The sequence below is a fragment of the Canis lupus genome, chromosome 25, assembly GCF_048164855.1.
Source record: "Canis lupus baileyi chromosome 25, mCanLup2.hap1, whole genome shotgun sequence".
NCBI lineage: Eukaryota > Metazoa > Chordata > Mammalia > Carnivora > Canidae > Canis > Canis lupus.
This window is the reverse complement of record NC_132862.1, coordinates 22,700,804-22,723,013: the sequence shown is the minus strand read 5'-3', so window position 1 is coordinate 22,723,013 and position 22,210 is coordinate 22,700,804. Positions and strand designations below refer to the sequence as shown.

The 22,210-nt window shown below is 38.2% G+C and overlaps 1 protein-coding gene across 1 annotated transcript; it reads left to right on the top strand.

Annotated features, from left to right (window-relative positions):
• Window positions 1–4,869: 4,869 nt before the first annotated feature.
• On the top strand, window positions 4,870–5,514 carry LOC140617356 (fatty acid-binding protein, adipocyte-like). Its single transcript, XM_072798648.1, has one exon. The coding sequence runs from the start codon at window positions 4,948–4,950 to the stop codon at window positions 5,344–5,346; it is 399 nt and encodes a 132-aa protein (XP_072654749.1). The 5' UTR covers window positions 4,870–4,947; the 3' UTR covers window positions 5,347–5,514.
• The last annotated feature ends 16,696 nt before the right edge of the window (window positions 5,515–22,210 follow it).

Here is a 22,210-nt window from a genome sequence, read left to right as displayed (position 1 = left end):
CCACTGTTTTTTTTAAAGATATATTTATTTATTTCAGAAAAAGAGTGAGCTGGAGGAAGAAGCAGAGGGAGAGGGAAAGGTAAAACTCAAGCAGACTCTGTGCTTAGCATAGAGCCTGACATGGAGCTTGATTTCAATACCCAAGAAATCACAACCTGAGCCCAAACTAAGAGCTGGGTACTTAACCAACTGCACCACCCAGACATCTCCCAACCGCTATTTTCTAAGGACTCAGGAACATACTCAGGAATATGACCAGCTTTGTACTACAGCTGGCTGCACTGACTTACAAGAGTGGATTGTGCTTAGCTCTTCTTAACTTTGCATTCAATGACATCACATTGGTAACTTATCATTGACCATACTGGAAGTAGTTATATCACAGAAATCAGTAGACACTGAAAAATCAAGTCCCTGTGCCACCTGCAAGAACCAATTGTTAAATATTTTCCAGTATACAATTGTCTTTACCCACTAGTTCCTGGATCCAGTAAAGAAAAGAAAAATGGCCCCAAATGCAAGTTAGATGAGATGTAGACAGATTAACAGACTTGGCCAAGAAAAGAAACAAAAACAAATACACAGAATGAAAAGAAAAGGAAACGGAGGAAAAGAGTCAGCAAAGGGAAATTCCAGGGACAGATGACTAGGCTTAAGCAGCATATGTGATGCAATTGTACAGCAGTTTTATTAGTCACAGAAAGTGACTCCACTTGGACATTTCAGCGACCTCCCAAACTTTCAAAGTATAAATTGCAAAAGCTAATAACATGATTCCTCCACAAATATAGAATAAACATAAATCAAAAAACATATTTAATTTATGAATGAGGGAGCTAACAGAATAAAGCTGATTCAAAGAAGTATAGGAGAGACTGGAGTATTTTGTCATCAGTGAAAAATGGAATGTGAAACCACAATGGCAAAGTTCAATACAAACTGGACTTTGGGAAAGGAAAGAAAGAAAATATCTGTTCTGACATCAAAAGAAGAAGAAGAGGAAGAAGAAGAAGAAGAAGAAGAAGAAGAAGAAGAAGAAGAAGAAGAAGAAGAAGAAGAGGAGGAGAAGGAGGAGGAGGGGGAGGGGGAGGAGAAGGAGGAAGAAGAAGAAGAAGGAGAAAGAAAGAAAGAGAAAGAGAGAAAATGAAAGAAAAATAGTTAAAAATCATGTGAATATTGGGGGCCTGGGTGGCTCAGTCAGTTAAGCATCTGTCTTTGGCTCAGGTCATGATCCCAGGGTCCTGGGATAGAACCCCATATCAGGCTCCCTGCTCAGTGGAGAGTCTGCTTCTCCCTCTCCCTCTGGCCTTTCCCCCTGCTAATGCTCACTCTCTATCTCTATCGCACATGCTCTTTCTCAAACAAATAAATAAAATCTTTAAAAATATATGTGGATATTGATTGGGATATAATCAACAAAATCAAGTCGTATTTTTTCTCATAGATTTATCTGGTCTCTGTTATGTAAGTCTCTCTTATGAACAGTGACCAAGATTATAGTCAAATATGGATAGACCAGTGTTTATCAAACTTTTAGCTCATAGAATACATGAGTTTTAGGAATAGGTTGTTAAAACATAAAATATTATCACCTCAGGTGAATCCTTGACTAATTTGATTATAAATACACACTCAGATGTGGGCAATGAAATTTATGATTGCTTTTGGCTACAAGGTGGTCTTCAGAAAATTCAGTGGGTAGTGGGGAATATATATATATATATATTTTTTTTTTTTGGAATATATATATTTTTAGAAAATGTCCACACACCCCAAGAGTCTGTACTCTGAGCAGAAACAGAACTAACCAACAGCTCTGTGTGGATGAAATCTCCTAAGGAGGTAGTGCTGCTTGTAAGCAAGGGTTTCCAAGAATGACAACATGCTTGGAGTATTGACATGAGAACCAGCAAAGCCAGCAGCAGGCCAGGACATGCTAGAACAAAGGCTCTCAAGACTTGAAATCTGAAGTATCCTTTTTATTGCAAATATTTGATAATTCTCCCTTTACTATCCTAAAATGAAATCCATAGACAAGATGATCTACCTACACTCATAATTTAAATACACACACATACTAAAGGAAAGCCAAAGGAAAAGTAGTTTAAAATAAAAAAACCAGTGTTGGGGAACCTGGGTGGCTCAGTTGGTTAAGCTTCTAACTCAATATTGGCTCAGGTTATGATCACAAGGTCATGAGATTGAGCCCCACATCCGGCTTTGCACTCAGTGGAAAGTCTGCTTCTCTCTCTTTCAACTTCTGCCTCTCTCCTTCCCCTGCTCATGCTCTCTCTCTAAAATAAAATAAAATGAAATATAAAAAAATAAAATAATCAGTGTTTCCATATGTAAATGCACAGACAGGACTCTTCAGAAAGGCACAGTGGAGTCAAATGCTTATATCTGTATGTGGTATAAGCATGAGTAGGACAGCCTCAATTGCAGATTGATCCTGGGGTGTGGACTGATGACTCAGAACCAAGTGTGTTGCCTTTAAATGATACCTTTTCCTGAATAGTGAAAACTTCTTCCAAACTCCGAAGTTCAAGATTAAGGTACAACTTGTCCTTTATTTACATGGCTATTGCATTTCAAAAAATTGTTTATTAAACTATGTGTGGGCATACATGCATGCACACACACACACACTTTAAATAGAGCTTTAAAAAATATTTGTTTATTATTGGGGGGTGGGCAGAGGGAGAGGGAGATTCTCAAGCAGATTCCCCATTGAGCCTGGAGCCCAACCCGAGGCTGTATTTTACAACCCTGAGATCATGACCTGAGCCAAAATCAAGAGTCGGATGTTTAACAGACTGAGCCACCCAGGCATCCCTAAATAGAGCTTTTCTGTATTGTACTTTCAGTGTCAATGGGCAGTTAAAATTCACTCAAGAAAGATCCAGAAATTGGAATTCAGTTATCTTTGAATAATCTAAGAGATTAACATCCAAATTTAGAAACTTCACAGCATTTTAAATGCAGCCTGTTCTGTTCCAGAACAAACACTATAGAAATCTAATCTCTCTCAAAACCCACAGTCCAACTAAGATCCCTAAGAATCTGTCTTTTCCAGGTTTGGGATTGGTATCTAACTTCTCTGTGGAATCATAATGTCTGAAATGCTACTTACTTTAAAAAATGTTTCCCCAAGTGGGAAAAATTAAATGAGTTAAGTATGATCACAAGTACATCATTCCAACTTTACATTTCCTGAACTTAAGGAAATTGCTATGGTAAGCCACTTCAAGTCTCAAAGCAGATCCTGCCTGTTATATTAGTCCACAAAGCTGCAATTCTTGAGAACTCAACTGACCAGTCTATACACTACTCGTTTTCTGGATCCACCCCCAGAGGTTTTGGAAGAATTTGAATTCATACTATCTATATGGCCCATGTATAGTTATTTAAGATTTATTCATTCATTCATTCATTCATTCATCCATCCATGAGAGACATAGAGAGAGGCAGAGACATAGGCAGAGAGAGAAGCAGACTCCCTGTGAGGAGCCTGATGTGGGACTCAATCCCAGGACCCCAAGATCACACCCTGAGCTAAAGGCAGACACTCAACCACTGAGCCACCCAGGCATCCCCATGAGTGGCTATTTAAATTTCAAGTTAATTAAAATAAAATAAGATAAAAAAATTCAGTTCTTCAATCATACTACCCACATTTCAAGTGTCCCATAACCACATGTGGCTGCCGCAACTGTATTGAACACAGTAAAATGTAGAACATTTTCACTGTCACAGAAAGCTCTATTTGACAGTGTTGCATTTGCTTATAAAAAGGTTCTATAATCAAAAACCTTAAAAAAAAAAAAACCTTTGGAGCTCAACACAGAGCTTGATCTCACCGTGTAAGATCATGACATGAGCCAGTATCAAGAGTCGGACCCTTAACTGAATGAGCCATGCAGGCACCCCTACCCTGAAGTTTTTTTAAAGTAAATTATAGACTTTACAACACCTTCCTGTAAGATTTTCTGTAAGTCCTACCAAAGTCCTACATCTACAAAAAAAAAAAAATTTTTTTTAAATATGGCTGTAAATAAAAGCATAAAGGGAAAAAATGTAGGTGGCAGAACTTATATATTTTTCTAACTTAACATGAGTCTCAAGATGGAAAATTCCAGACCAGTGGAATCAGACAAATCTGGTTACAATAAGTACATATCTGACACAGATGTGTACATAATATGAAAGTTGTTCTTATCTCCTGAAACTGAAAATACAAATAGGAATTTGTATCGATTAAGACCTTGGGACTGCCTTCCAGAAGAAGATCATGTTTAGAACTGTGATGGTAAATTGCTGTTGTCTGTTATCTTGCTCTTCACTGACTTTCCAAATTTCCCATAAACCCTATCCATTATGACACTAGTGGAAAACACTAATGATGTGGGCTTTCTGTTGATGCAGACATTTCCTCACCCTTTTAGGAAAAAAAAATGTTCTCTTACACAGTATTCTGTTCTGATGGAAATATTTAGTTTAAAGGCCACCTCTTCCATGTAGAATTCCCTGATTTCACTTCCTTCTGTTATTCACTTCCCTGGCAGCAGAGCATGAAGGCTAAAAGGGCTGACGCTGGATCTAGAATGCCTGGTTTCAAATCTCAGCTATGCTATTTACTAGCCGTGTGATCCTGGGTAAGTTGCTTAACCTCTTTGTGCCTCTGTATTATCATTGATATTGCTGTTCTAGTTTTAGTTTTGTTTCAGAAGTAGAAATTGCAGGAAAGTAAAATTTGTATTATTCAAGCTTTTCTTTCCATATATTTGAGATATTATATCATGCATAATATGCTTTCATTTACTTAAAGCCTTTGTTTTTAAACTTAAAGATTAAAAAGGAAGTTATCTGGGCTCCAGAAGGTCATAACACCTTACAGACCACGACAGCTTTTTTCTCGTCCTGAAGATAATCCTAAAAGCTCATAAAATGTGTGATGCTTTTGTGGGTACCTGGAAACTTAGCTCCAGTGAAAACTTTGATGATTACATGAAAGAAGTGGGAGTGGGCTTCGCCACCAGGAAAGTGGCTGGCATGGCCAAACCCAGCATGATCATCAGTGTAAACGGGGATGTGATCACCATTAAATCGGAAAGCACCTTTAAAAATACCGAGATTTCCTTCAAACTGGGCCAGGAATTTGATGAAGTTACTGCGGATGACAGAAAAGTCAAGAGCATCATAACCTTAGATGGAGGTGTCCTGGTACAGGTGCAGAAGTGGGACGGAAAATCAACTACCATAAAGAGAAAACAAGTGGATGATAAACTGGTGGTGGAATGTATCATGAAAGGTGTCACTTCTACCAGAATTTATGAGAGAGCATAATCCAAGGGACATCAAGCTGAAGTTTGCATTGAACTCTACAACATTCTGTTGGATGTATTGTCCAAACATGTATTGTTATTTTCTACTAATTGGCAAGCAACCAATTTCCCCCAAATGATCTTATTCAACGTGGATATGTTTGTTAAATAAAACCTTTTAGATATAGAAGGTGATGTAATAATTCATTCATTGTGCTGGATCATTTCTTACTCATAATTCAATGAAGGAAATAGAGAATTATATTTTTGCTTTGTTCCTCATGGAAGTAATATGATTTTTCATGGTAATCCAAGATAAAAAAATAAATATTCATGAATTTTTAATTGTTTTAGGTAGGAGATGATAAATTTGTTATGACTGAATATGTCATATTCTAGTCCTTTTGTAGCATGTTTACAGTCAAGTAACTATCTCTCAAAGACCTAAGGTAGTTTTAAATGTAGTGAAGTGGCCCATAGCCAGCTGGGCCAACCCCTGTCACTTCATACCTACCTATTCTGGGTCATTGAGAGAAAGAGCAGTAATACATGTTGCAGAGCAATATTTCTAGAGTATAACTTTTAATCTGAAAAGTTAATGGTAAGCCTAAGCTATCTCTGGAGTCTCTCAAAAATTAAGTGCAAATAATCCCATAATGTTCATTCCAGAAAAGAGATGATAGTTTGTAATGAGTAATGATACAAATGTTCTTATGGTGGCTTTCAAATTTTTCTTTTTTCGAGGAGTAGGACTTTTTATTAAATAAAATATTGAATATGTAAAAAAAATAGAAATAAAAAAATAAACTTAAAGATTATTTTCATGCAACTCCCATTTTATCAGCTCTGGAGGCCTCCATTTTCCTCAGTTGTATCTGAGAGTTGATGGAAGACCAACTCCTCAGAACTCTCTGAAACAGAAATGCCATCACAGCTTTTTGGGTTGCCAAAGGGAGCTTTATTAAGTCAACAAAATACTTTCTCAGCTTTGAGCTGCTGTGCAGTGAGATTCAACACAGACATTCCACTTGTCTGGATTTTCCATTTTGAGACTCATGTAAGTTAGAAAAATATGTAAGTTCTACCACCTACTTTTTATTTTTTCCTTTATGCTTTTATTTATAGCCGTGTTTTTAAAACTTTGGGTTTCTTGTAGATGTAGGACTTCAGTAGCACTTACAGAAAATTTTATAGGAAGGTCTATAATTTACTTAAAAAAAACTTCAGGGTACGGGTGCCTGCATGGCTCATTCAGTTAAGGGTCCAACTCTTGATGTTGGCTCAGGTTATGATCTCACGGTGTGAGACTGAGCCCCATGTTGGGCTCCATGCTGAGTATGGAGTCTGCTTGGGATTCTCTCTCTCCCTCTCCCTCTGCCCCTTCCCCCCACAAAACAAAACAAAATAAAACAAAACCTCAGTGTAGTTGGCATAATATTATATACATGTCAATTTATTTAAGTTGTATTTCCAGGGGTTGACATGCTGTTTAGCAGGTATTTTAGGGTGGTTGTCAGCACTCTCTGGAAAAAGCCAGCTTCTCTGCTATCATGTCTCCTCCATCAACCAGGTCTTGGCAAATAAGCTTGTTGGATGTTAAATATGGGCTTTTATTGGCAAAACTAATGTTTATGTGTTTGTCAAGATGGTAGATGTTAGGAACTGGTTTTCAGTGGTAAAAATCATATTCTCTATCTGTATGGATAGGCCAAATACTAGGGACACTTTCTGAATGAGTTCACAATCGGTGGGGTGGTATGACATCCCCAGGGGTTCCTGCCTTCATGTGATCTCTTACCCTAAGTGCGGGCTCAATTTAGTGACTTCATTCTAATGAATAGAACATGGCAGTGTTGGAATATCACTTCTAAAATCAGGTTTAAAAGGCTGATGCTATTTTTGGCCTCTCTCTCTCTCTCTCTCTCTTTCTCTCAGTATATGTGTGTGTGTGTGTGAGATTCTGCTTTTTCCCTTGGATTGCTCACCGTGGGGGACGCCAACTGCCAAGCTGTGAGGCAACCCCTTTGAGAGGCCCATGTGGAGAGGGATTGAGGCCTGCCAATAATCATGCTAGTAGTGGTCTTGGAAGTAGAACTAACTGTCTAAACAGTCCCAGATTTTGACTCATGGAAACTGTGAGGTAATAAATGCTTATTGATCTGGGCATCTAAATCCTGAGTGATTTGCTTCCTAGTTATAGATAATTGATAATAATGTTTAAGACATAGAAAAGCTAAGAAAGGGATATCTGGATGGTTCAGTGGTTGAGCATCTGCCTTCAGCTCAGGTCCTGATCCCGGGGTCCTGGGATGGAGTCCCGCATCGGGCTCCCCACCAGGGAAAAAGGTGTCTCTGCCTTTTTCTTTTTGTCTCTCATGAATAAATAAATAAAATCTTAAAAAAAAAGTTAAGGAAAACTACTCCATGTCTGATATATTTTTGGTAATAAGATAGCTAAGACTCAGAATGCCTGCTAGTGCTAGGGAGTGTTCTATGCATTTTGCATATAGCAATTCCTATACTCCTCACTTTGATATGGTTGTTATTGACCTTTTATAGATAAGGAAACTGCCAGAGAGAGGTTAAACTACTTGTTCAAGAGGCAGAGTTTCGAGAAGGCCCCAGGCAATCTAAGGATTGGGTCCATACTCTTCACTGCTGGGCTGCACTGCTGGTCTTGTGGTGAATGATAGCAGGAAGAATGGGCTAGGTTCAGTCAGAAGGCCCTGATGGGCAGGGTGGAGGCAACATGAGAAGGCTGAGAAGTTGAAAATGCCCATGAAAGGCTAAATTTGACTTTCTTAAGTATAATCTACAGGAATGAAATTACCCACCCCATTCCCACTATAAGCAACTAGCAGACTGAGGACATCAGCCTATTTTGGCAGAAGGACATGTTTCAAGAAAAGAAACCCCAAGTAACAGATATGATAGATCTGGTCACCAGTATTTCTTATGGTGCTGTTTGTTTAAATAAATTAACATTTCCATCCCAATTGATTAATTCAGAAGAAATAAATTCATCAACAGATTGACCCAAAGAGGCTTCCTCCAAGATAAAAACAAAATATCTTACTGTGATTTTTTTTAAAGATTTTATTTATTTATTCATGAGAGACACAGAGAGAGAGAGAGAGAGAGAGAGGCAGAGACACAGGCAGAGGGAAAAGCAGGCTCCATGCAGGGAGCCCAAGGTGGGACTCCATCCCGGGTCTCCAGGATCACGCCCTGGGCTGAATGAAGGTGGCACTAAACCACTGAGTTACCCAGGAATCCCCTCTTACTGTGATTTTTCACAGTGAAGGTCACAGGTTATTATGCTTTTTTCCCCCCTTCTCTTTACACAGTGCCCTCTGTGCACCTGTATTTGGCATTTGGGATAAGGTCAAGGAGCAGGCACCTGGGGGTCTCTGCAGAGCCTCAGACATACTTCAGGTACATCTCGTCCCTGTAGAGAATGCTAAGAAATCCTGTGGTTGTTCTGTGAGCACTTTCTGACACAATTGGTGAAAAGAATAAATCCTCAGACCTGGTGGTTATTGCTGCAGAAAAAAAAGCCATATTGAGTGTCAGGAAATTTAGCCCAGTTTTGTCCCAGCAAGATATTGTAGACCATGGGCAAACAAACAGAAGAAAGACATTTAATAAAGATATAGGTACTGATGTCTCCCTCTTAAGATCTATTCGGTGCTGATATATGGGATCATTGTATCTTTGTAGCAGTTTCACACCTGCTTACTGATTTTCAGAAGAAGGTCTTGTTTGAGAAACTTTATTTTTCCATAACATATCAAAGCCAAGTCTGTTGATTTAGGTATGTGGAGAATGTGAAGGCTTTACATCGAGTATTTGATTTATTATTTGACTCTGTGAGCTGATTACTTTGTGAGCAGTTTTATGGGGGGAAAGTCATGGTGAATAAGTGACTCCATTTTGTGTAACATAAAAACAAGAAAGCGAATGCAATGCAATATTTATGTAACACAACCCCAACACTAATTCTTACCTGGCAGGCAGGAAAAATAAAAACATGTTCGCCTTGCAAACTAAATAGGCCTCTAGTAAAAGTATTTATGATTGCACATTTGGGAGAAATGAAATACTTCTTCCATTTAAAAAGTACTTGTGTGTGTTCTCTTTGGTTTTTTAGTGTATAATTTGGAAACATGAACCACTCAAGGAGTTTTTTGTCTTTGTTTTTTTTTTTTTTGGAAGTATACTCAAGGCAGATATATACACAGAGCACCTAAGTCAAATAGCTCAGTCACTAGAGGCCAGCGGAGTCCTCCTCTTGGAAAATGAAAATACACTTTGGGCTTACCTAGTTACTAGAGCACTCTACCACAGCCTCCCACAGCCATGGCCTTGCCTGTGACCTTGTCATTATCAATCACTGCAGCCCTGTCATATCTCAGATTTGAATTCTGTACTCTTTGAGTGTCAACTTCTAACTTTCTAGCTCACTCTTTCCAGTATTCCGGCTTCTTCATTCTGTGACCCAACCTGGATCTTCTACCCAGGATCCTACTCCTGCTGCACTGTCCCTCGTGCCCATTCTTAGGTCCTGTGTTTTCTCCTTATGTGGATAAATCCCATGTCCACTGTTGAGTCACTGGTTTATATACACTCGCAACTCTGCTCTTTCTCACACCTCAAGTGGCATTTGTTAGATAAATCACAATCCTAGTTAACTCCAAAGCTCCACCTATTTTTTTTCTTAAGATTTTATTTATTTATTCATGAAAGACACACAGAGAGAGGCAGAGACATAGGAGAAGCAGGCTCCTCATGGGGAGCCTGATGCAGGACTCAATCCCTGGACCCTGGGATCATGCCCTGAGCCGAAGGCAGATGCTCAACCACTGAGCCACCCAGACCTCTCTTCCTTCCTTCTTTCTTTCTTTCTTTCTTTCTTTCTTTCTTTCTTTCTTTCTTTCTTTCTTTCTTTCTTTCTTCTCTTTCTTTCTTTTGGTTTTTTGATTTTTACTCCACTTTTTCTATGCCAGCATTCATGCAACTAAACAGCACACAACCATGCTAGCCCATCTCACATGAAATTGGGGACCACAGATCTTCATGCAGTCTCATGCTGTCCAGCAATCACACTGTGCTTCCCTAATGCACATTTTTGAGTTCTCTCCTAGGTTATTTTATATTTTCTCCTTTCTCCTCAAACTTCCAACACTCCCTCCTTTTTTGACTTTGCTGGGATAATGGAAGCAATCAGGAGAGAACATTGACCATCTTTCCCCACACCTCTCTATTTGTTCTATACCCATTCGTGGTGCCTTCCCTTGGCCTGTGGATGGGGTGCCTCTGAGGCTAGCTAAGCCTGAGCCCACAGGACCTAGGCCTCACCTCCGAATACATGCTCAGAGATGGGTCTACCATTCCCATCTCCCTCTTCTGCAGCCTCATTTTTCCCCCTCTGGATTGGATCATTCCCATAAATCTGCAAATATGCTGTTAAATCTCTCCCTTGTAAAAAAAAAAAAAAAAAAAAAAAAAAAAAAAAAAAAAAACCAGCAAAACCCTAAACTCCCTTGACTCCACTTCTCTTGCTGATGTTATTTCTTTTCTTCCTCTCACAGCAAACTCTCTTTTTTCTTTTCCTTTTTTTTTTTTGCCATTTTATGATGTATAGTGAATATGCAAACACTTCACATATTTAATGTATACAATTTGATGAGCTTGGACATATGAAAATAACTATGATACCATCACCATAATCAGATAATAAACATATATTTTACTTCCAAAAGTTTCCTTATGTCCCTTTTCTTCCTTTCTTTTTCTTTTCTTTTCTGGCTTTTTTTTTGTGTGTGTGATCAGACATTTCTTTTTATTTACAGTTTGTGTTCAATGCAAATCAATTCTATAACGTGAAGAGTTACTATGAATCAAAATATAAATACACAAACATGATATAGGATCCAAAATAGATATACAGCATTCAGGTGTGAAACAAAACAGAATGTTCATTCATACACACAGTAGCTTGACATCTGTTAGATATGGTTATTTCAGTATAGATTCCTAAAGATGGAAAAAAATGACTTTGGTTATCTACTGTGGCTATATTAGATATTGGAACATCTAAGCATCACTGTGTGACTATGCAAACAAAAGTTCTTAGACTGCCTATTTTTAAAAGCTTTCTGTGCATCAAGGCAGTTGTGAAAAGATTTACTTTCCAGAATTAAACCCCCTTTAGACTTAGGACCTGGTTCTCTAAAAATATTGACTAGCAGAAAGCGTTCCAAATGTGCCTATTCTGATTCAGAGTTTTAAAAAAAAGTATTTACAGAAAGAGCATAAAAGTTTTTCTGAATTTAATGTAAGTAAGCTTCCAGTCTTTACTTCCCGAATACTTGATTTACAATTTTGGCTCTTGCACATATTTTGCCTTTTTAATTTCAAGATTTGTCAAATTTACCTTCACAACAGATCATTTTTTAAATTGTAAAAAGTATTCAGCACATGCAGAAATAAAAAGCATTTTGAAATTACTTGAGGTCAATGTACTTCAACTTTTTGGAATCAGTTCAGCTAAATGAATCTGGCACTCTTGTTGAATAGGAATAAGTGATAAGTATATAAGCAAAATGTACTCATTATACTTTAGTCTGGGGTAGATTCCAATCCATCATTGCCCTGGCACATGTCAGTTACTATATAAAAAATCAAATGCAGTGTCAAATCCAAAGTCTCAGAGGAAAGAGTTCAGTTCCCAAAAAGCAGTGATAGCTTAACAGTGTGAAACTTTATCTGGAATACGTATGTATTAAGTTAGGACTGCTGAAACAATGCATTGAGGATTTATAGTAACACTTGGAAGTTCCTTCTAATGTACGTATAAGTAGAATCATGGAAGCTTTTTGTTAACCCGTTTCATGGCCTTAAAGATTTAATGAACCAAATGAAAACTGAATCTGTTCAAATCCCATCCTTTGTATCTCAGTAAGATAAAAATCTATTCTCATTTTCGAGGTAGAATTTTACATGTCCATACTTTTTTTTTTTTAAGATTTTATTCATTCATGAGAGACACACAGAGAGAGGCAGAAACACAGGCAGAGGGAGAAGCAGGCTCTATGCAGGGAGCCTGACGTGGGACTCGATCCCAGGACTCAAGGATCATGCCCTGAGCCGAAGGCAGGCACCAAACCACTGAGCTACCCAGGGATCCCCAAACATGTCCATACTTCTTAAGCCACATTTAAAGAAATCATCTCTTAATCTTGGATGTTGTTTCTTCACCTTGAAACTCCAGTAGGTTTAATAGACATTCATCATCATAGACAATAGACCCTTCACATGGTCTTCAAACCAATCAAATTTGGGACCTTCAATATTTCCTGTGTCAACAAAATAAGTTTTGGAATTAGCAGATTCAATGAAGACTTGTTTTTTTCCTCATCACAATGAATGTCTAGATGCCATTTGGATTGGGTTTTGAAGATGGGGAGGCACAGACATTATTTTTCTCTTAAAATATGTAGAAGGGAGATGTAGAAGGGAGAAAGAGATCATGGAGAGACTGGCTGTTGACTGCAGAGCACCTCCAGTTGCCCTGGTGGTGGCATTAGCTGGATTTCGGGCAGTTGAGGTATTCTGGAAGAAGGGTTCCATGAGAGTGTTACAACAGTTGTTTGGTTTGAATAAATCTGCATGGGTGGGAACAGTGCCAGAAGCAGCAGCCCCAGTCTCAGCCTGGCTCCCAGTGCTTTGACCCTAGCCCCCCTTTCGGCCTCTGTGCACTGTGCATCTTACCAGAATGCTGGCTGGGGCAGGCGCAGGCAAGGGGAGTCCCTGTATTTTTAAGTGCACAGTACCATGTCATTAACTCTAGGTATGAGATTGCATAGACATCACAGCGAATGCTTAAGAAGCAGTGTCCATACTCAGATGTTCTAATTTCTCTCCTGTCATTTACTTTGGAACACATTATAATGACATTTCTCTCAAGTCATCAATATCTTTCTTCCTTAGTGCTAATCCAAGATCATTTCCTAGTCATTTCTCTTCCCTGAAGCCCATTCCCTACTTGGCTTCCAGAACACCACACTCACTGGATTTTCCATCCTCTGCCTTCTACCTTGCTGGTGCTCCTTTTCACTTTTGTTGGTTCCACCTAAGCTCATTACCCAGGCTATTAAAAGTTGACATGCGGTGAGGCTCAGGCCTTGGGCTTCTCTTTTCTACTTACCTTCACTGCCTGGCTGCTCTCAACAGGTCCTGCAGCTCTCCATGCATGCCACGTTTATGCTGAGGACTCCCAGATTTATACCTCCAAGCTGAACCACTCCCCAGAATCAGGACCATACATCCACCGCTTATCTCACAACCCCCAGTTGAATGTTTAGTAACATCTCCAACTCCACATTCTGAAACTGAGCTTCTAAGGTTCCTTCTTCCCTCTTAACCATCTCAGTTAATGACAGCTACAGTCCTCCAGTGGCTTAGTCTAAAATCTTGAGGTCATTCTTGACTCTTCTGATACTCTTGTACCCCACAGTAGGTCTGGGTCTGCCAGCATATCCTATCTCTTTTAGCAGTGCATAACTCTCTGTCTCTCTCTCTCTATCCATCTATCCATCCATCTACTTTTTTTCCCCACAGATTACTTATTCAACAATTTGGGGTTTTTATTTTTGTTTTTTTTAATTTAAATTCAATTAAATAACTTATAGTGTATTATTAGTTTCAGAGGTAGAGTTCAGTGATTCATTGATCTTGTATAACACCCAAAGCTCATTGCATCATGTGCACTCCTTAAAGTCTACCACACAGTTACCCCATCCCTTGGCCCCCTCCCCTCCAGCAACCCTCATTTTATTTCCTATGATTAAGAGTTTCTTATGGTTCATCCCCCTCTCTGTTTTCATCTTGTTTTATTTTTCCCTTCTTTCCCCATGATCCTCTGTTTTGTTTCTTAAATGCCACCTATCAGTGAGATCATAGTATGATTATCTTTCTCTGATTGACTTATTTTGCTTAGCATAATTCCATCTAGTTCTATCTACATCTTTGCAAATGGCAAGATTTCATTTTTTTTAACGGCTAAGTAGTATTCCATTGTACGTATACCACATCTTCTTTATCGATTCATCTGTCAGTGGATATCTGGGCTCTTTCCATAGTTTGGCTATTGTCGCCATTGCTGCTATAAACACTGGGGTGCAGGTGCCCCTTTGGATCACATTTGTATCTTTGGGATAAATCCCTAATAGTGCAATTGCTGGGTTGTAAAGTAGCTCTATTTTCAACTTTTCGAGGAAACGCCATACTGTTTTCCAGAGTGCCTGCACCAGCTTGCATTCTCACCAACAGTGTAAGAGGGTTCCCCTTTCTACACATCCTTGGCAACATCTGTCATTTCCTGACTTGTTAATTTTCACCATTCTGACCAGTGTGAGGTGGTATCTCATTGTGGTTTTGATTTGTATTTCCCTGATGCTGAGTGATGTTGAACATCTTTTAATGTGTCTGTTGGCCATTTGTATGTCTTCCTTGGAGAAATGTCTGTTTATATCTTTTGCCTATTTCTTGATTGGGTTATTTGTTCTTTGGGTGTTGAGTTTGATAAGTTCTTTATAGATTTTGGGTATCAACCCTTTTTCTGATTAGACGTTTGCCAATATCTTCTCCCATCCTGTCAGTTGTCTTTCGGTTTTGTCGACTGTTTCCTTTGCTGTGTGAAAGCTTTTTATCTTGATGAAATCCAAAGAATTCATTTTTGCCTTTGTTTCCCTTGCCTTTGGGGATATGTCCAGCTAGAAGTTGCTGGGTATGAGATCACAGAGGTTGCTGCTTGTGTTCTCCTCCAGGATTTTGATGGATTCCTGTCTCACACTTAGGTTTTTCATCCATTTTGTGTCTATTTTTGTGTATGGTGTAAGAAAATGGTCAGTTTCATTTTTCTGTATGTGGCTGTCCAATTTTCCCAACAACATTTGTTAGAGACTGTCTTTTCTCCATTGGATATTCTTTCCTGCTATGTCAAAGATCAGTTGACTATAGAGTTGAGGGTCCATTTCTGGGTTGTCTATTTTGTCTCATTGATCTGTGTGTCTATTTTTGTGCCACTAACGTGCGGTCTTGATGATTACAACTGTGTAATAGAACTTGGAGTCTGGAATTGTGATGCCACTAGCTTTGGTTTTCTTTTTCAACATTCCTTTGGCTATTCAGGATCTTTTTCCAGTTCTGTACAAGTTTTAGGATTATTTGTTCCAACTCTGTGAAAAAAGTTGATGATATTTTGAAAGAGATTGCGTTGAATGTATAGATTGCTCCAGGTAGCAAAGACATTTTAGCAATATTTGTTCTTCCAATCCATGAGCATGGAATGTGGAATGCTTTTCCATTTCTTTGTGTCTTCCTCAATTTCTTTCATGAGTGTTCTATACTTTCTTAGTATAGATCCTTTACCTCTATGGTTAGCTTTATTCCTAGGTATCTAATGGGTTTTGGTGCAATTGTAAATGGTGTCAACTCTTAATTTCTTCCTTCAGCCTCATTGTTAGTGTATTGAAATCAACTGATATCTGTGTATTGATTTTATATCCTGCCTCCTTCCTGAATTCCTGTATGAGTTCTAACAATCTTGGGGTAGAGTCTTTTGGGGTTTTACATGGAGTATCATGTCATCTGCAAAGAGTGATAATTTGACTTCTTCTTTGCTGATTCAGATGCTTTTTATTTCTTTTTATTGTCTGATGGCTGAGGCTAGGACTTCTAGTACTATGTTGAACAACAGTGGTGAGAGTGGACATCCCTGCTGTGTTTCTGACCTTAGGGGAAAAGCTCTTAGTTTTTCCCTGTTGAGAATGATATTCACTGTGGGCTTTTCATAGATGGCTTTTATGATATTGAGGTATGTTCCCTCTATCCCTACACTGTGATGAATTTTAATCAAGAAAGGATGCTGTACTTTGTCAAGTGCTTTTTCTGCATCTATTGAGAGGATCACAGGGTTCTTGTCCTGTCTTTTATTAATGCAGTGTATCATATTGAGTGATTTGTGGATGTTGAACTACTATGCAGCCCAGGAATAAATCCCACTTGGTCATGGTGAATAATCTTTTTAATGTACTATTGGATTCCATTGGCTAGTATCTTGGTGAGAATTTTTGCATCCATGTTCATCGGGATATTGGTTTGTAATTTTCCTTTTTGGTGGGGTCCTTTGAATCAAGGTCATGCTGGTCTCATAGAAAGAGTTTAGAAATTTTCTTTCCATTTCTATTTTTTGAAATAGCTTCATAAGAATAGGTATTTATTCTTCTTTAAATGTTTAGTAGAATTCCCCTGGGAAGCCATCTGGCCCTGGACTCTAATTTGTTGGGAGATTTTTGATTACTGCTTCAATTTCCTTGCTGGTTATGGGTCTGTTCAGGTTTTCTGTTTCTTCCTGTTTCAGTTTTGGTAGTTCATACATGTCTAGGAATGCATGCATTTCTTCTAGATTGTCTAATTTGTTGGCATATAGTTGCTCATAATATGTTCTTATAATTGTTTTTCTTTGGTGTTAGTTGTGATCTTTCCTCTTTCATTCATGGTTTATGTATTTATTTATTTATTTCTCTTTTCTTTTTGATAAGTCTGGCCAGGGGTTTATCAATCATTAATTCTTTCAAAGAACCAGCACCTGGTTTCATTGATCTGTTCTACTGTTCTCTTGGTTTCTATTTCATTGATTTCTACTCTATATTAATTTTTTTGTCCTGCCAGATTTAGGCATTATTTATTATTCTTTCTCTAGCTCCTTTAGGTGTAACATTAGGTTGTGTATTTGAGATCTTTCTTGTTTCTTGAGAAAGGCTTGTATTGCTATGTACTTTCCTTTTAGGACTGCCTTTGCTGCATCCCAAAGGTTTTGAACAGTTGTGTTTTCATTTTCATTTGTTTCCATGACTTTTAAAATTTTTTCTTTAATTTCCTGGTTGACCCGTTTATTCTTTAGTAGGATACTCTTTAACCTCTGTGTATTTGAGTTCTTTCCAAATTTCTTCTTGTGATCGAGTTCAAGCTTCAAAGTATTGTGGTCTGAAAATATGCAAGGAATGATCTCAGTCCTTTGGTACCAGTTCAGACCTTATTTATGACCCAGTATGTGATCTATTCTGGAGAATGTTCCATATGCACTAGGGAAGAATGTGTATTCTGTTGCTGTAGGATGGAACACTCTGAGTATATCAATGAAGTCCATATGGCTGAGTGTGTTATTCAAAAACCTTGTTTCCTTGTTGATCTTCTGCTTAGATGATCTGTCCATTGCAGTGAGTGGGGTATTAAAGCCCCCACTATTATTGTATTATTATCAATGTGTTTCTTTAATTTTGTTATTAATTGGTTTTTATTTTTTTTTAAGATTTTATTTATTTATTCATGAGAGACACATACAGAGAGAAAGGCAGAGACACAGGCAGAGGGAGAAGCAGGTTCCATGCAGGGAGCCTGATGTGGGACTTGATCCCGGGGTCTCCAGGATCATGCTCTGGGCTGAAGGTGGCGCTAAACTGCTGAGCCACTGGGGCTGCCCCTTAATTGGTTTTATATAATTGACTGTTCCCATGTTAAGGGCATACATATACATAAGAAGTTCCATATTGGAGAGACCCTTTAATTATGACATAGTGTCCTTTCTCATCTCTTATTACAATCTTTTGGTTTAAATTTGTCTGATATAAGGATTGCTACCTCAGCCTTTCTTTTGATGTTCATTAGCATGATAAATGGTTCTCCACCCCCTCACTTTCAATATGGAGGTGTCTTTGGGTCTAAAATGAGTCTCTTGCAGACAGCATATCAATGGGTCTTGCTTTTTTATCCAATCTGATACCCTGTGTCTTTTGGTTGAGACATATAGCTTATTTATATTCAGAGTAACTACTGAAAGATATGAATTTAGTGCCATTGTATTACCTGTGAAGTTACTGTTTCTGTATATTGTCTCTGTTCCTTTCTGGTTTATGTTACTTTTGGGCTCTCTCTTCACTTAAAGGATCCCCTGTGATATTTTTTGTAGGGCTGGTTTGGTGATCACAAATTCTTTTAGTTTCTGTTTATCCTGGAAACTCTTTATTTCTTCTTCTATTTTGAATGACAGCCTTGCTGGATAAAGTATTTTGGGCTGCATATTTTTCTCATTTAGTACCCTGAGTATATAATGTGGATAGGTCTGCTGCCAGTCTAATGTTTCTACCCTTATAGGTTACAGATCTCTTGTCCTAAGGTGCTTTCAGAAATTTCTCTTTGTCTCTGAAATTTGCAAGCCTCACTATTATATGTCAGGGTGTTGATCTATTTTTATCGATTTTGAAGGGGGTTCTCTGTGCTTCCTGAGCTTGGATGCTTGTTTCCTTCCTTAGATTAGGGAAGTTCTCTTCTATAATTTGTCCAAGTATGTTTTCTGCCTCCCCCTTTCTCTCTTTCCTCTTCTGGGATCCTAATTATTCTAATATTGTTTCACTTTATGGTATCACTTATCTCTCAAACTTTCCCCTCATGATCCAGTAGCTGTTTCTCTCTCTTTTGCTCAGCTTCTTAATTCTTCATCATTTTGTCTTTTATATCACTAATTCTTTCTTCTGTCTCCTTTATCCTAGCAGTTAGAGCTTCTATTTTTTTACTGCATCTCATTAATAGCCTTTTTGATTTTGACTTGATTTGATTTTAGTTCTTTTATTTCTCCAGAAAGGGATTATCTAGTGTCTTCTATGCTTTTCTTGAGCCCAGCTAGTATTTTTATAATTGTTATTCTGAACTCCAGTTCTGACATCTTACTTATGTCCATGCTGATTATGTCTCTGGCAGTCAGTACGGCCTCTTGTTCTCTTTTTTGAGATGAGTTTTTCCATCTTGTCATCCTGTCCAGAGAAGAATAGATGAATGAGAGAACAAAATACTAAAATGGCTATAATGGCCCGAGAGAAATATACACTAAAAAATTCAGAAACCAAAAAAATAAAACAAAACAAAACATTTTTTTTTAAAAAGGATAATATAATCAGACAGGTTAACACAACAGAGCAATACACTGGATTCTGTTTGTATTTTAGCCTATTGTTAGAAAACTAGATCCCAAAGTTGAAAAAAAGCTTATATATGTACAAAAATGAAATTAAATACAATGAAAGCATAGACTGTAACTGTAAAAATGAAAATTAAAAGAAAAAGAAAGAATATAAACAGACTGGTGAACAGAACAGAGCAATATACTGTATCCTGGGTATATTTTTGTCTGTTTGTTAGAAGAAACTACATCACAAAATTGTAAAGAAAGAAAAACTTACATATACATACACACAGAAATAAAATTAAATACAATGAAAGGATGGAATATAACTGTAAACATGAACATTTAACAAATACCTTAAAAAAGAGTTAATAAATAAGAAATTGGTTGAAAAGGAAAGAGAAAAAATTAAAATTAAAAGACTAGAGGATCATGAGAAAAAAAAACATGAATTCTATCTACTATTTCCCTAACACAGGCATTTTGCAGTTCTGTATGTTTGGTAAATTCAGTCTTAGCCAGATGTTCTTGCTGATTTGGGGAAGGGGCCCAGTGGTGCTAATTTTCAGGTGTCTGTACCTGGACAGAACTGGACTGCCCTTGCCAGGAGGCCGGGCTCAATGTAAGTTACTTGGGATTGCTCTATGTGGCTTTTGTTCCCTGAAGGCTTTCCACATCATTTTAGAAGATGAGAGTGAAAATGGCAGCTTCCCAATTTCCAGCCCCAGAACTGAATGCTCGGGTCCCCACTCCTCAGTGTGCCCTCAAGGAAAAGCATCAATCACTCCTGTCTCCCTGGTTTCTGTCTGCACTTAATGCTCACCCAGCCTGTGACTGTTTCTGTTTTAGACACATGACCTCATTGCAGATCTCCAAACCCTGTAGACTCTTGTGGCACACTCCCACACCGCTCCTCCCAGGGGATGGGGGCCTCACTCTGTTCTGCCACTTGCTGGGCTTGTGCTTGAAGACAGGTTGCCCAATCATGCCCTGGTTCACAGTTTGTGGCAACCTTGAGCTGGGAGCCCACTCCTGGGTTCGCAGATTCCAGCCGGTTTCCTGCTCTGATGCCTAGGAACTCTGCTGCATTCAGGCACCCCTGGTCTTCCTGTGACCCCGGGGATCCTGAGATCACACTGTCCTACTGGGGATTCCTCCCTCACTTCGCTGCCTGAGCACCTTTCAGGCGGGGATGTCCCTCCCTGCAGCAGACTTCTAAAAGTTCCAATTTTGAGCTCTGCTGCTGTATCACTTTTCTGATGCCAGCTGCCAGAGGCTCCCTCCTCCCATGCTTTATCTTCCTATGTATTACCTCAGAGTCACAGCTATGTACCTCCTACCTTGCAGAAAGTGGTCACTTTTCTATTTGTAGAATTGTAGCAATTCTTTTCCTCAATCTCTGGTTGAGTTCACAGGTGTTCAGAATGAATTGATAGCTAGCTGAATTCCTGGGAGCAGATAAAACTAAAGTCTCCTACTCCTATGCCATCTTGGAAAGTTGAGCCTACCTATGATTTCTTATTGTCATTTCTTCTCCCAGATTCTTGCTACAAACATCTAATTAATCTCGCTCTTTTATCCTTGACCCAAACAGTGTACACATTTGTTCAGAGGACATATCTCATCTCCTTAAGTCCTTCTAATGGCTTCCCATCTCAGAGTAAATTCCTTCTATAACCCTAAGTCTCTACATAATCTGTCTCTTTTATTAGTGCTCTGACACATTTCCTATTATTTCTTCCTATTCTTTTCACTCTAGCCACACTGGCCTCCTTGCTATTTCTCAAACATGCCAGGCAAATTTATACCTCAGGACTTTTGCACTTGCTCTTCTGCCTGGATGCATTTCCTCTGACTAGCTCCTTCACTTCCTTCAGGTCTTTATTCAAATTAACCTTCTGGGGAGCTTTTCCTTGGCTCACTATCAAAAATTGCAAGCCTTTCTCCAAACTTATTCTTCACATTCCCTTTTTTTTCTTCCTTCGGAATTTGTCAGACTGTGACATACTGTATATTTTTGTCAGTTATGTTAATTTTATGTCTCCTTTGGTAGGAAGTAGCCTCTATGAGAGTGAGAAGTTTGTCTGTTTTGTTCACTGTGTGTCCCCAGCACTAGGACATGCCTGACACACACAAAGTCCTCAATATTTGTCAAATGAATTAACTATAATGCTGAGAACATGAGGAATATATACAGAATGACAAGACAAACATACACAATCATGCTCATTTTTATACAAATTGGTGATAGCTATTGTTAAAAATAGTTATAATTTTATTCTCAATATTCCCACATACAAAGTGGAGTTCTGTACTTAGGCAACACTTAAAACATTAGAATTATGGACTACTACAGAAATGTGTGATTTTTTAACTTTATCAAATTCTCACAATGACTTTTAAAAATTTTGATATAAAATATTATCATTCTTATGATATACTATTTGAGCACTCGATAATAATCACAAAATAGAGCTCAAGAGAAATTTTAGGTAGGTTTATTAATGATTTCTGGATCTTGAATTTCAACTCACTACCAGCAGAGGGTGCTACGGATCTACATTTTCCTATACATGTTTAAAAAGAGTTGCTGATTTTAAAAATCGTCAGATTTCAACACGGTAAATGACAATACCTTACAAATTACATATCTACATTATATGGTAATGGGTCAGGTACCCAAAAATAATGACTTAAATTTAAAAAATCTATTTCTTTTTCTTTTTGTATTTATTTAAAATGATGATATTGCCCATAGATACGGTACAAAAATATACAGAAATAATTAAATCTCTCTTCTACCCTACTTCTTAAACTGCCAGTTTTCTTCCCAAGGTTATCATTGTCTCTAGTTTATTCTGTA

Coding starts and splice junctions, on each gene's coding strand:
- LOC140617356 (XM_072798648.1), top strand. CDS start 4,948: ATGTGTGATGCTTTTGTGGGTACCTGGAAACTTAGCTCCAGTGAAAAC.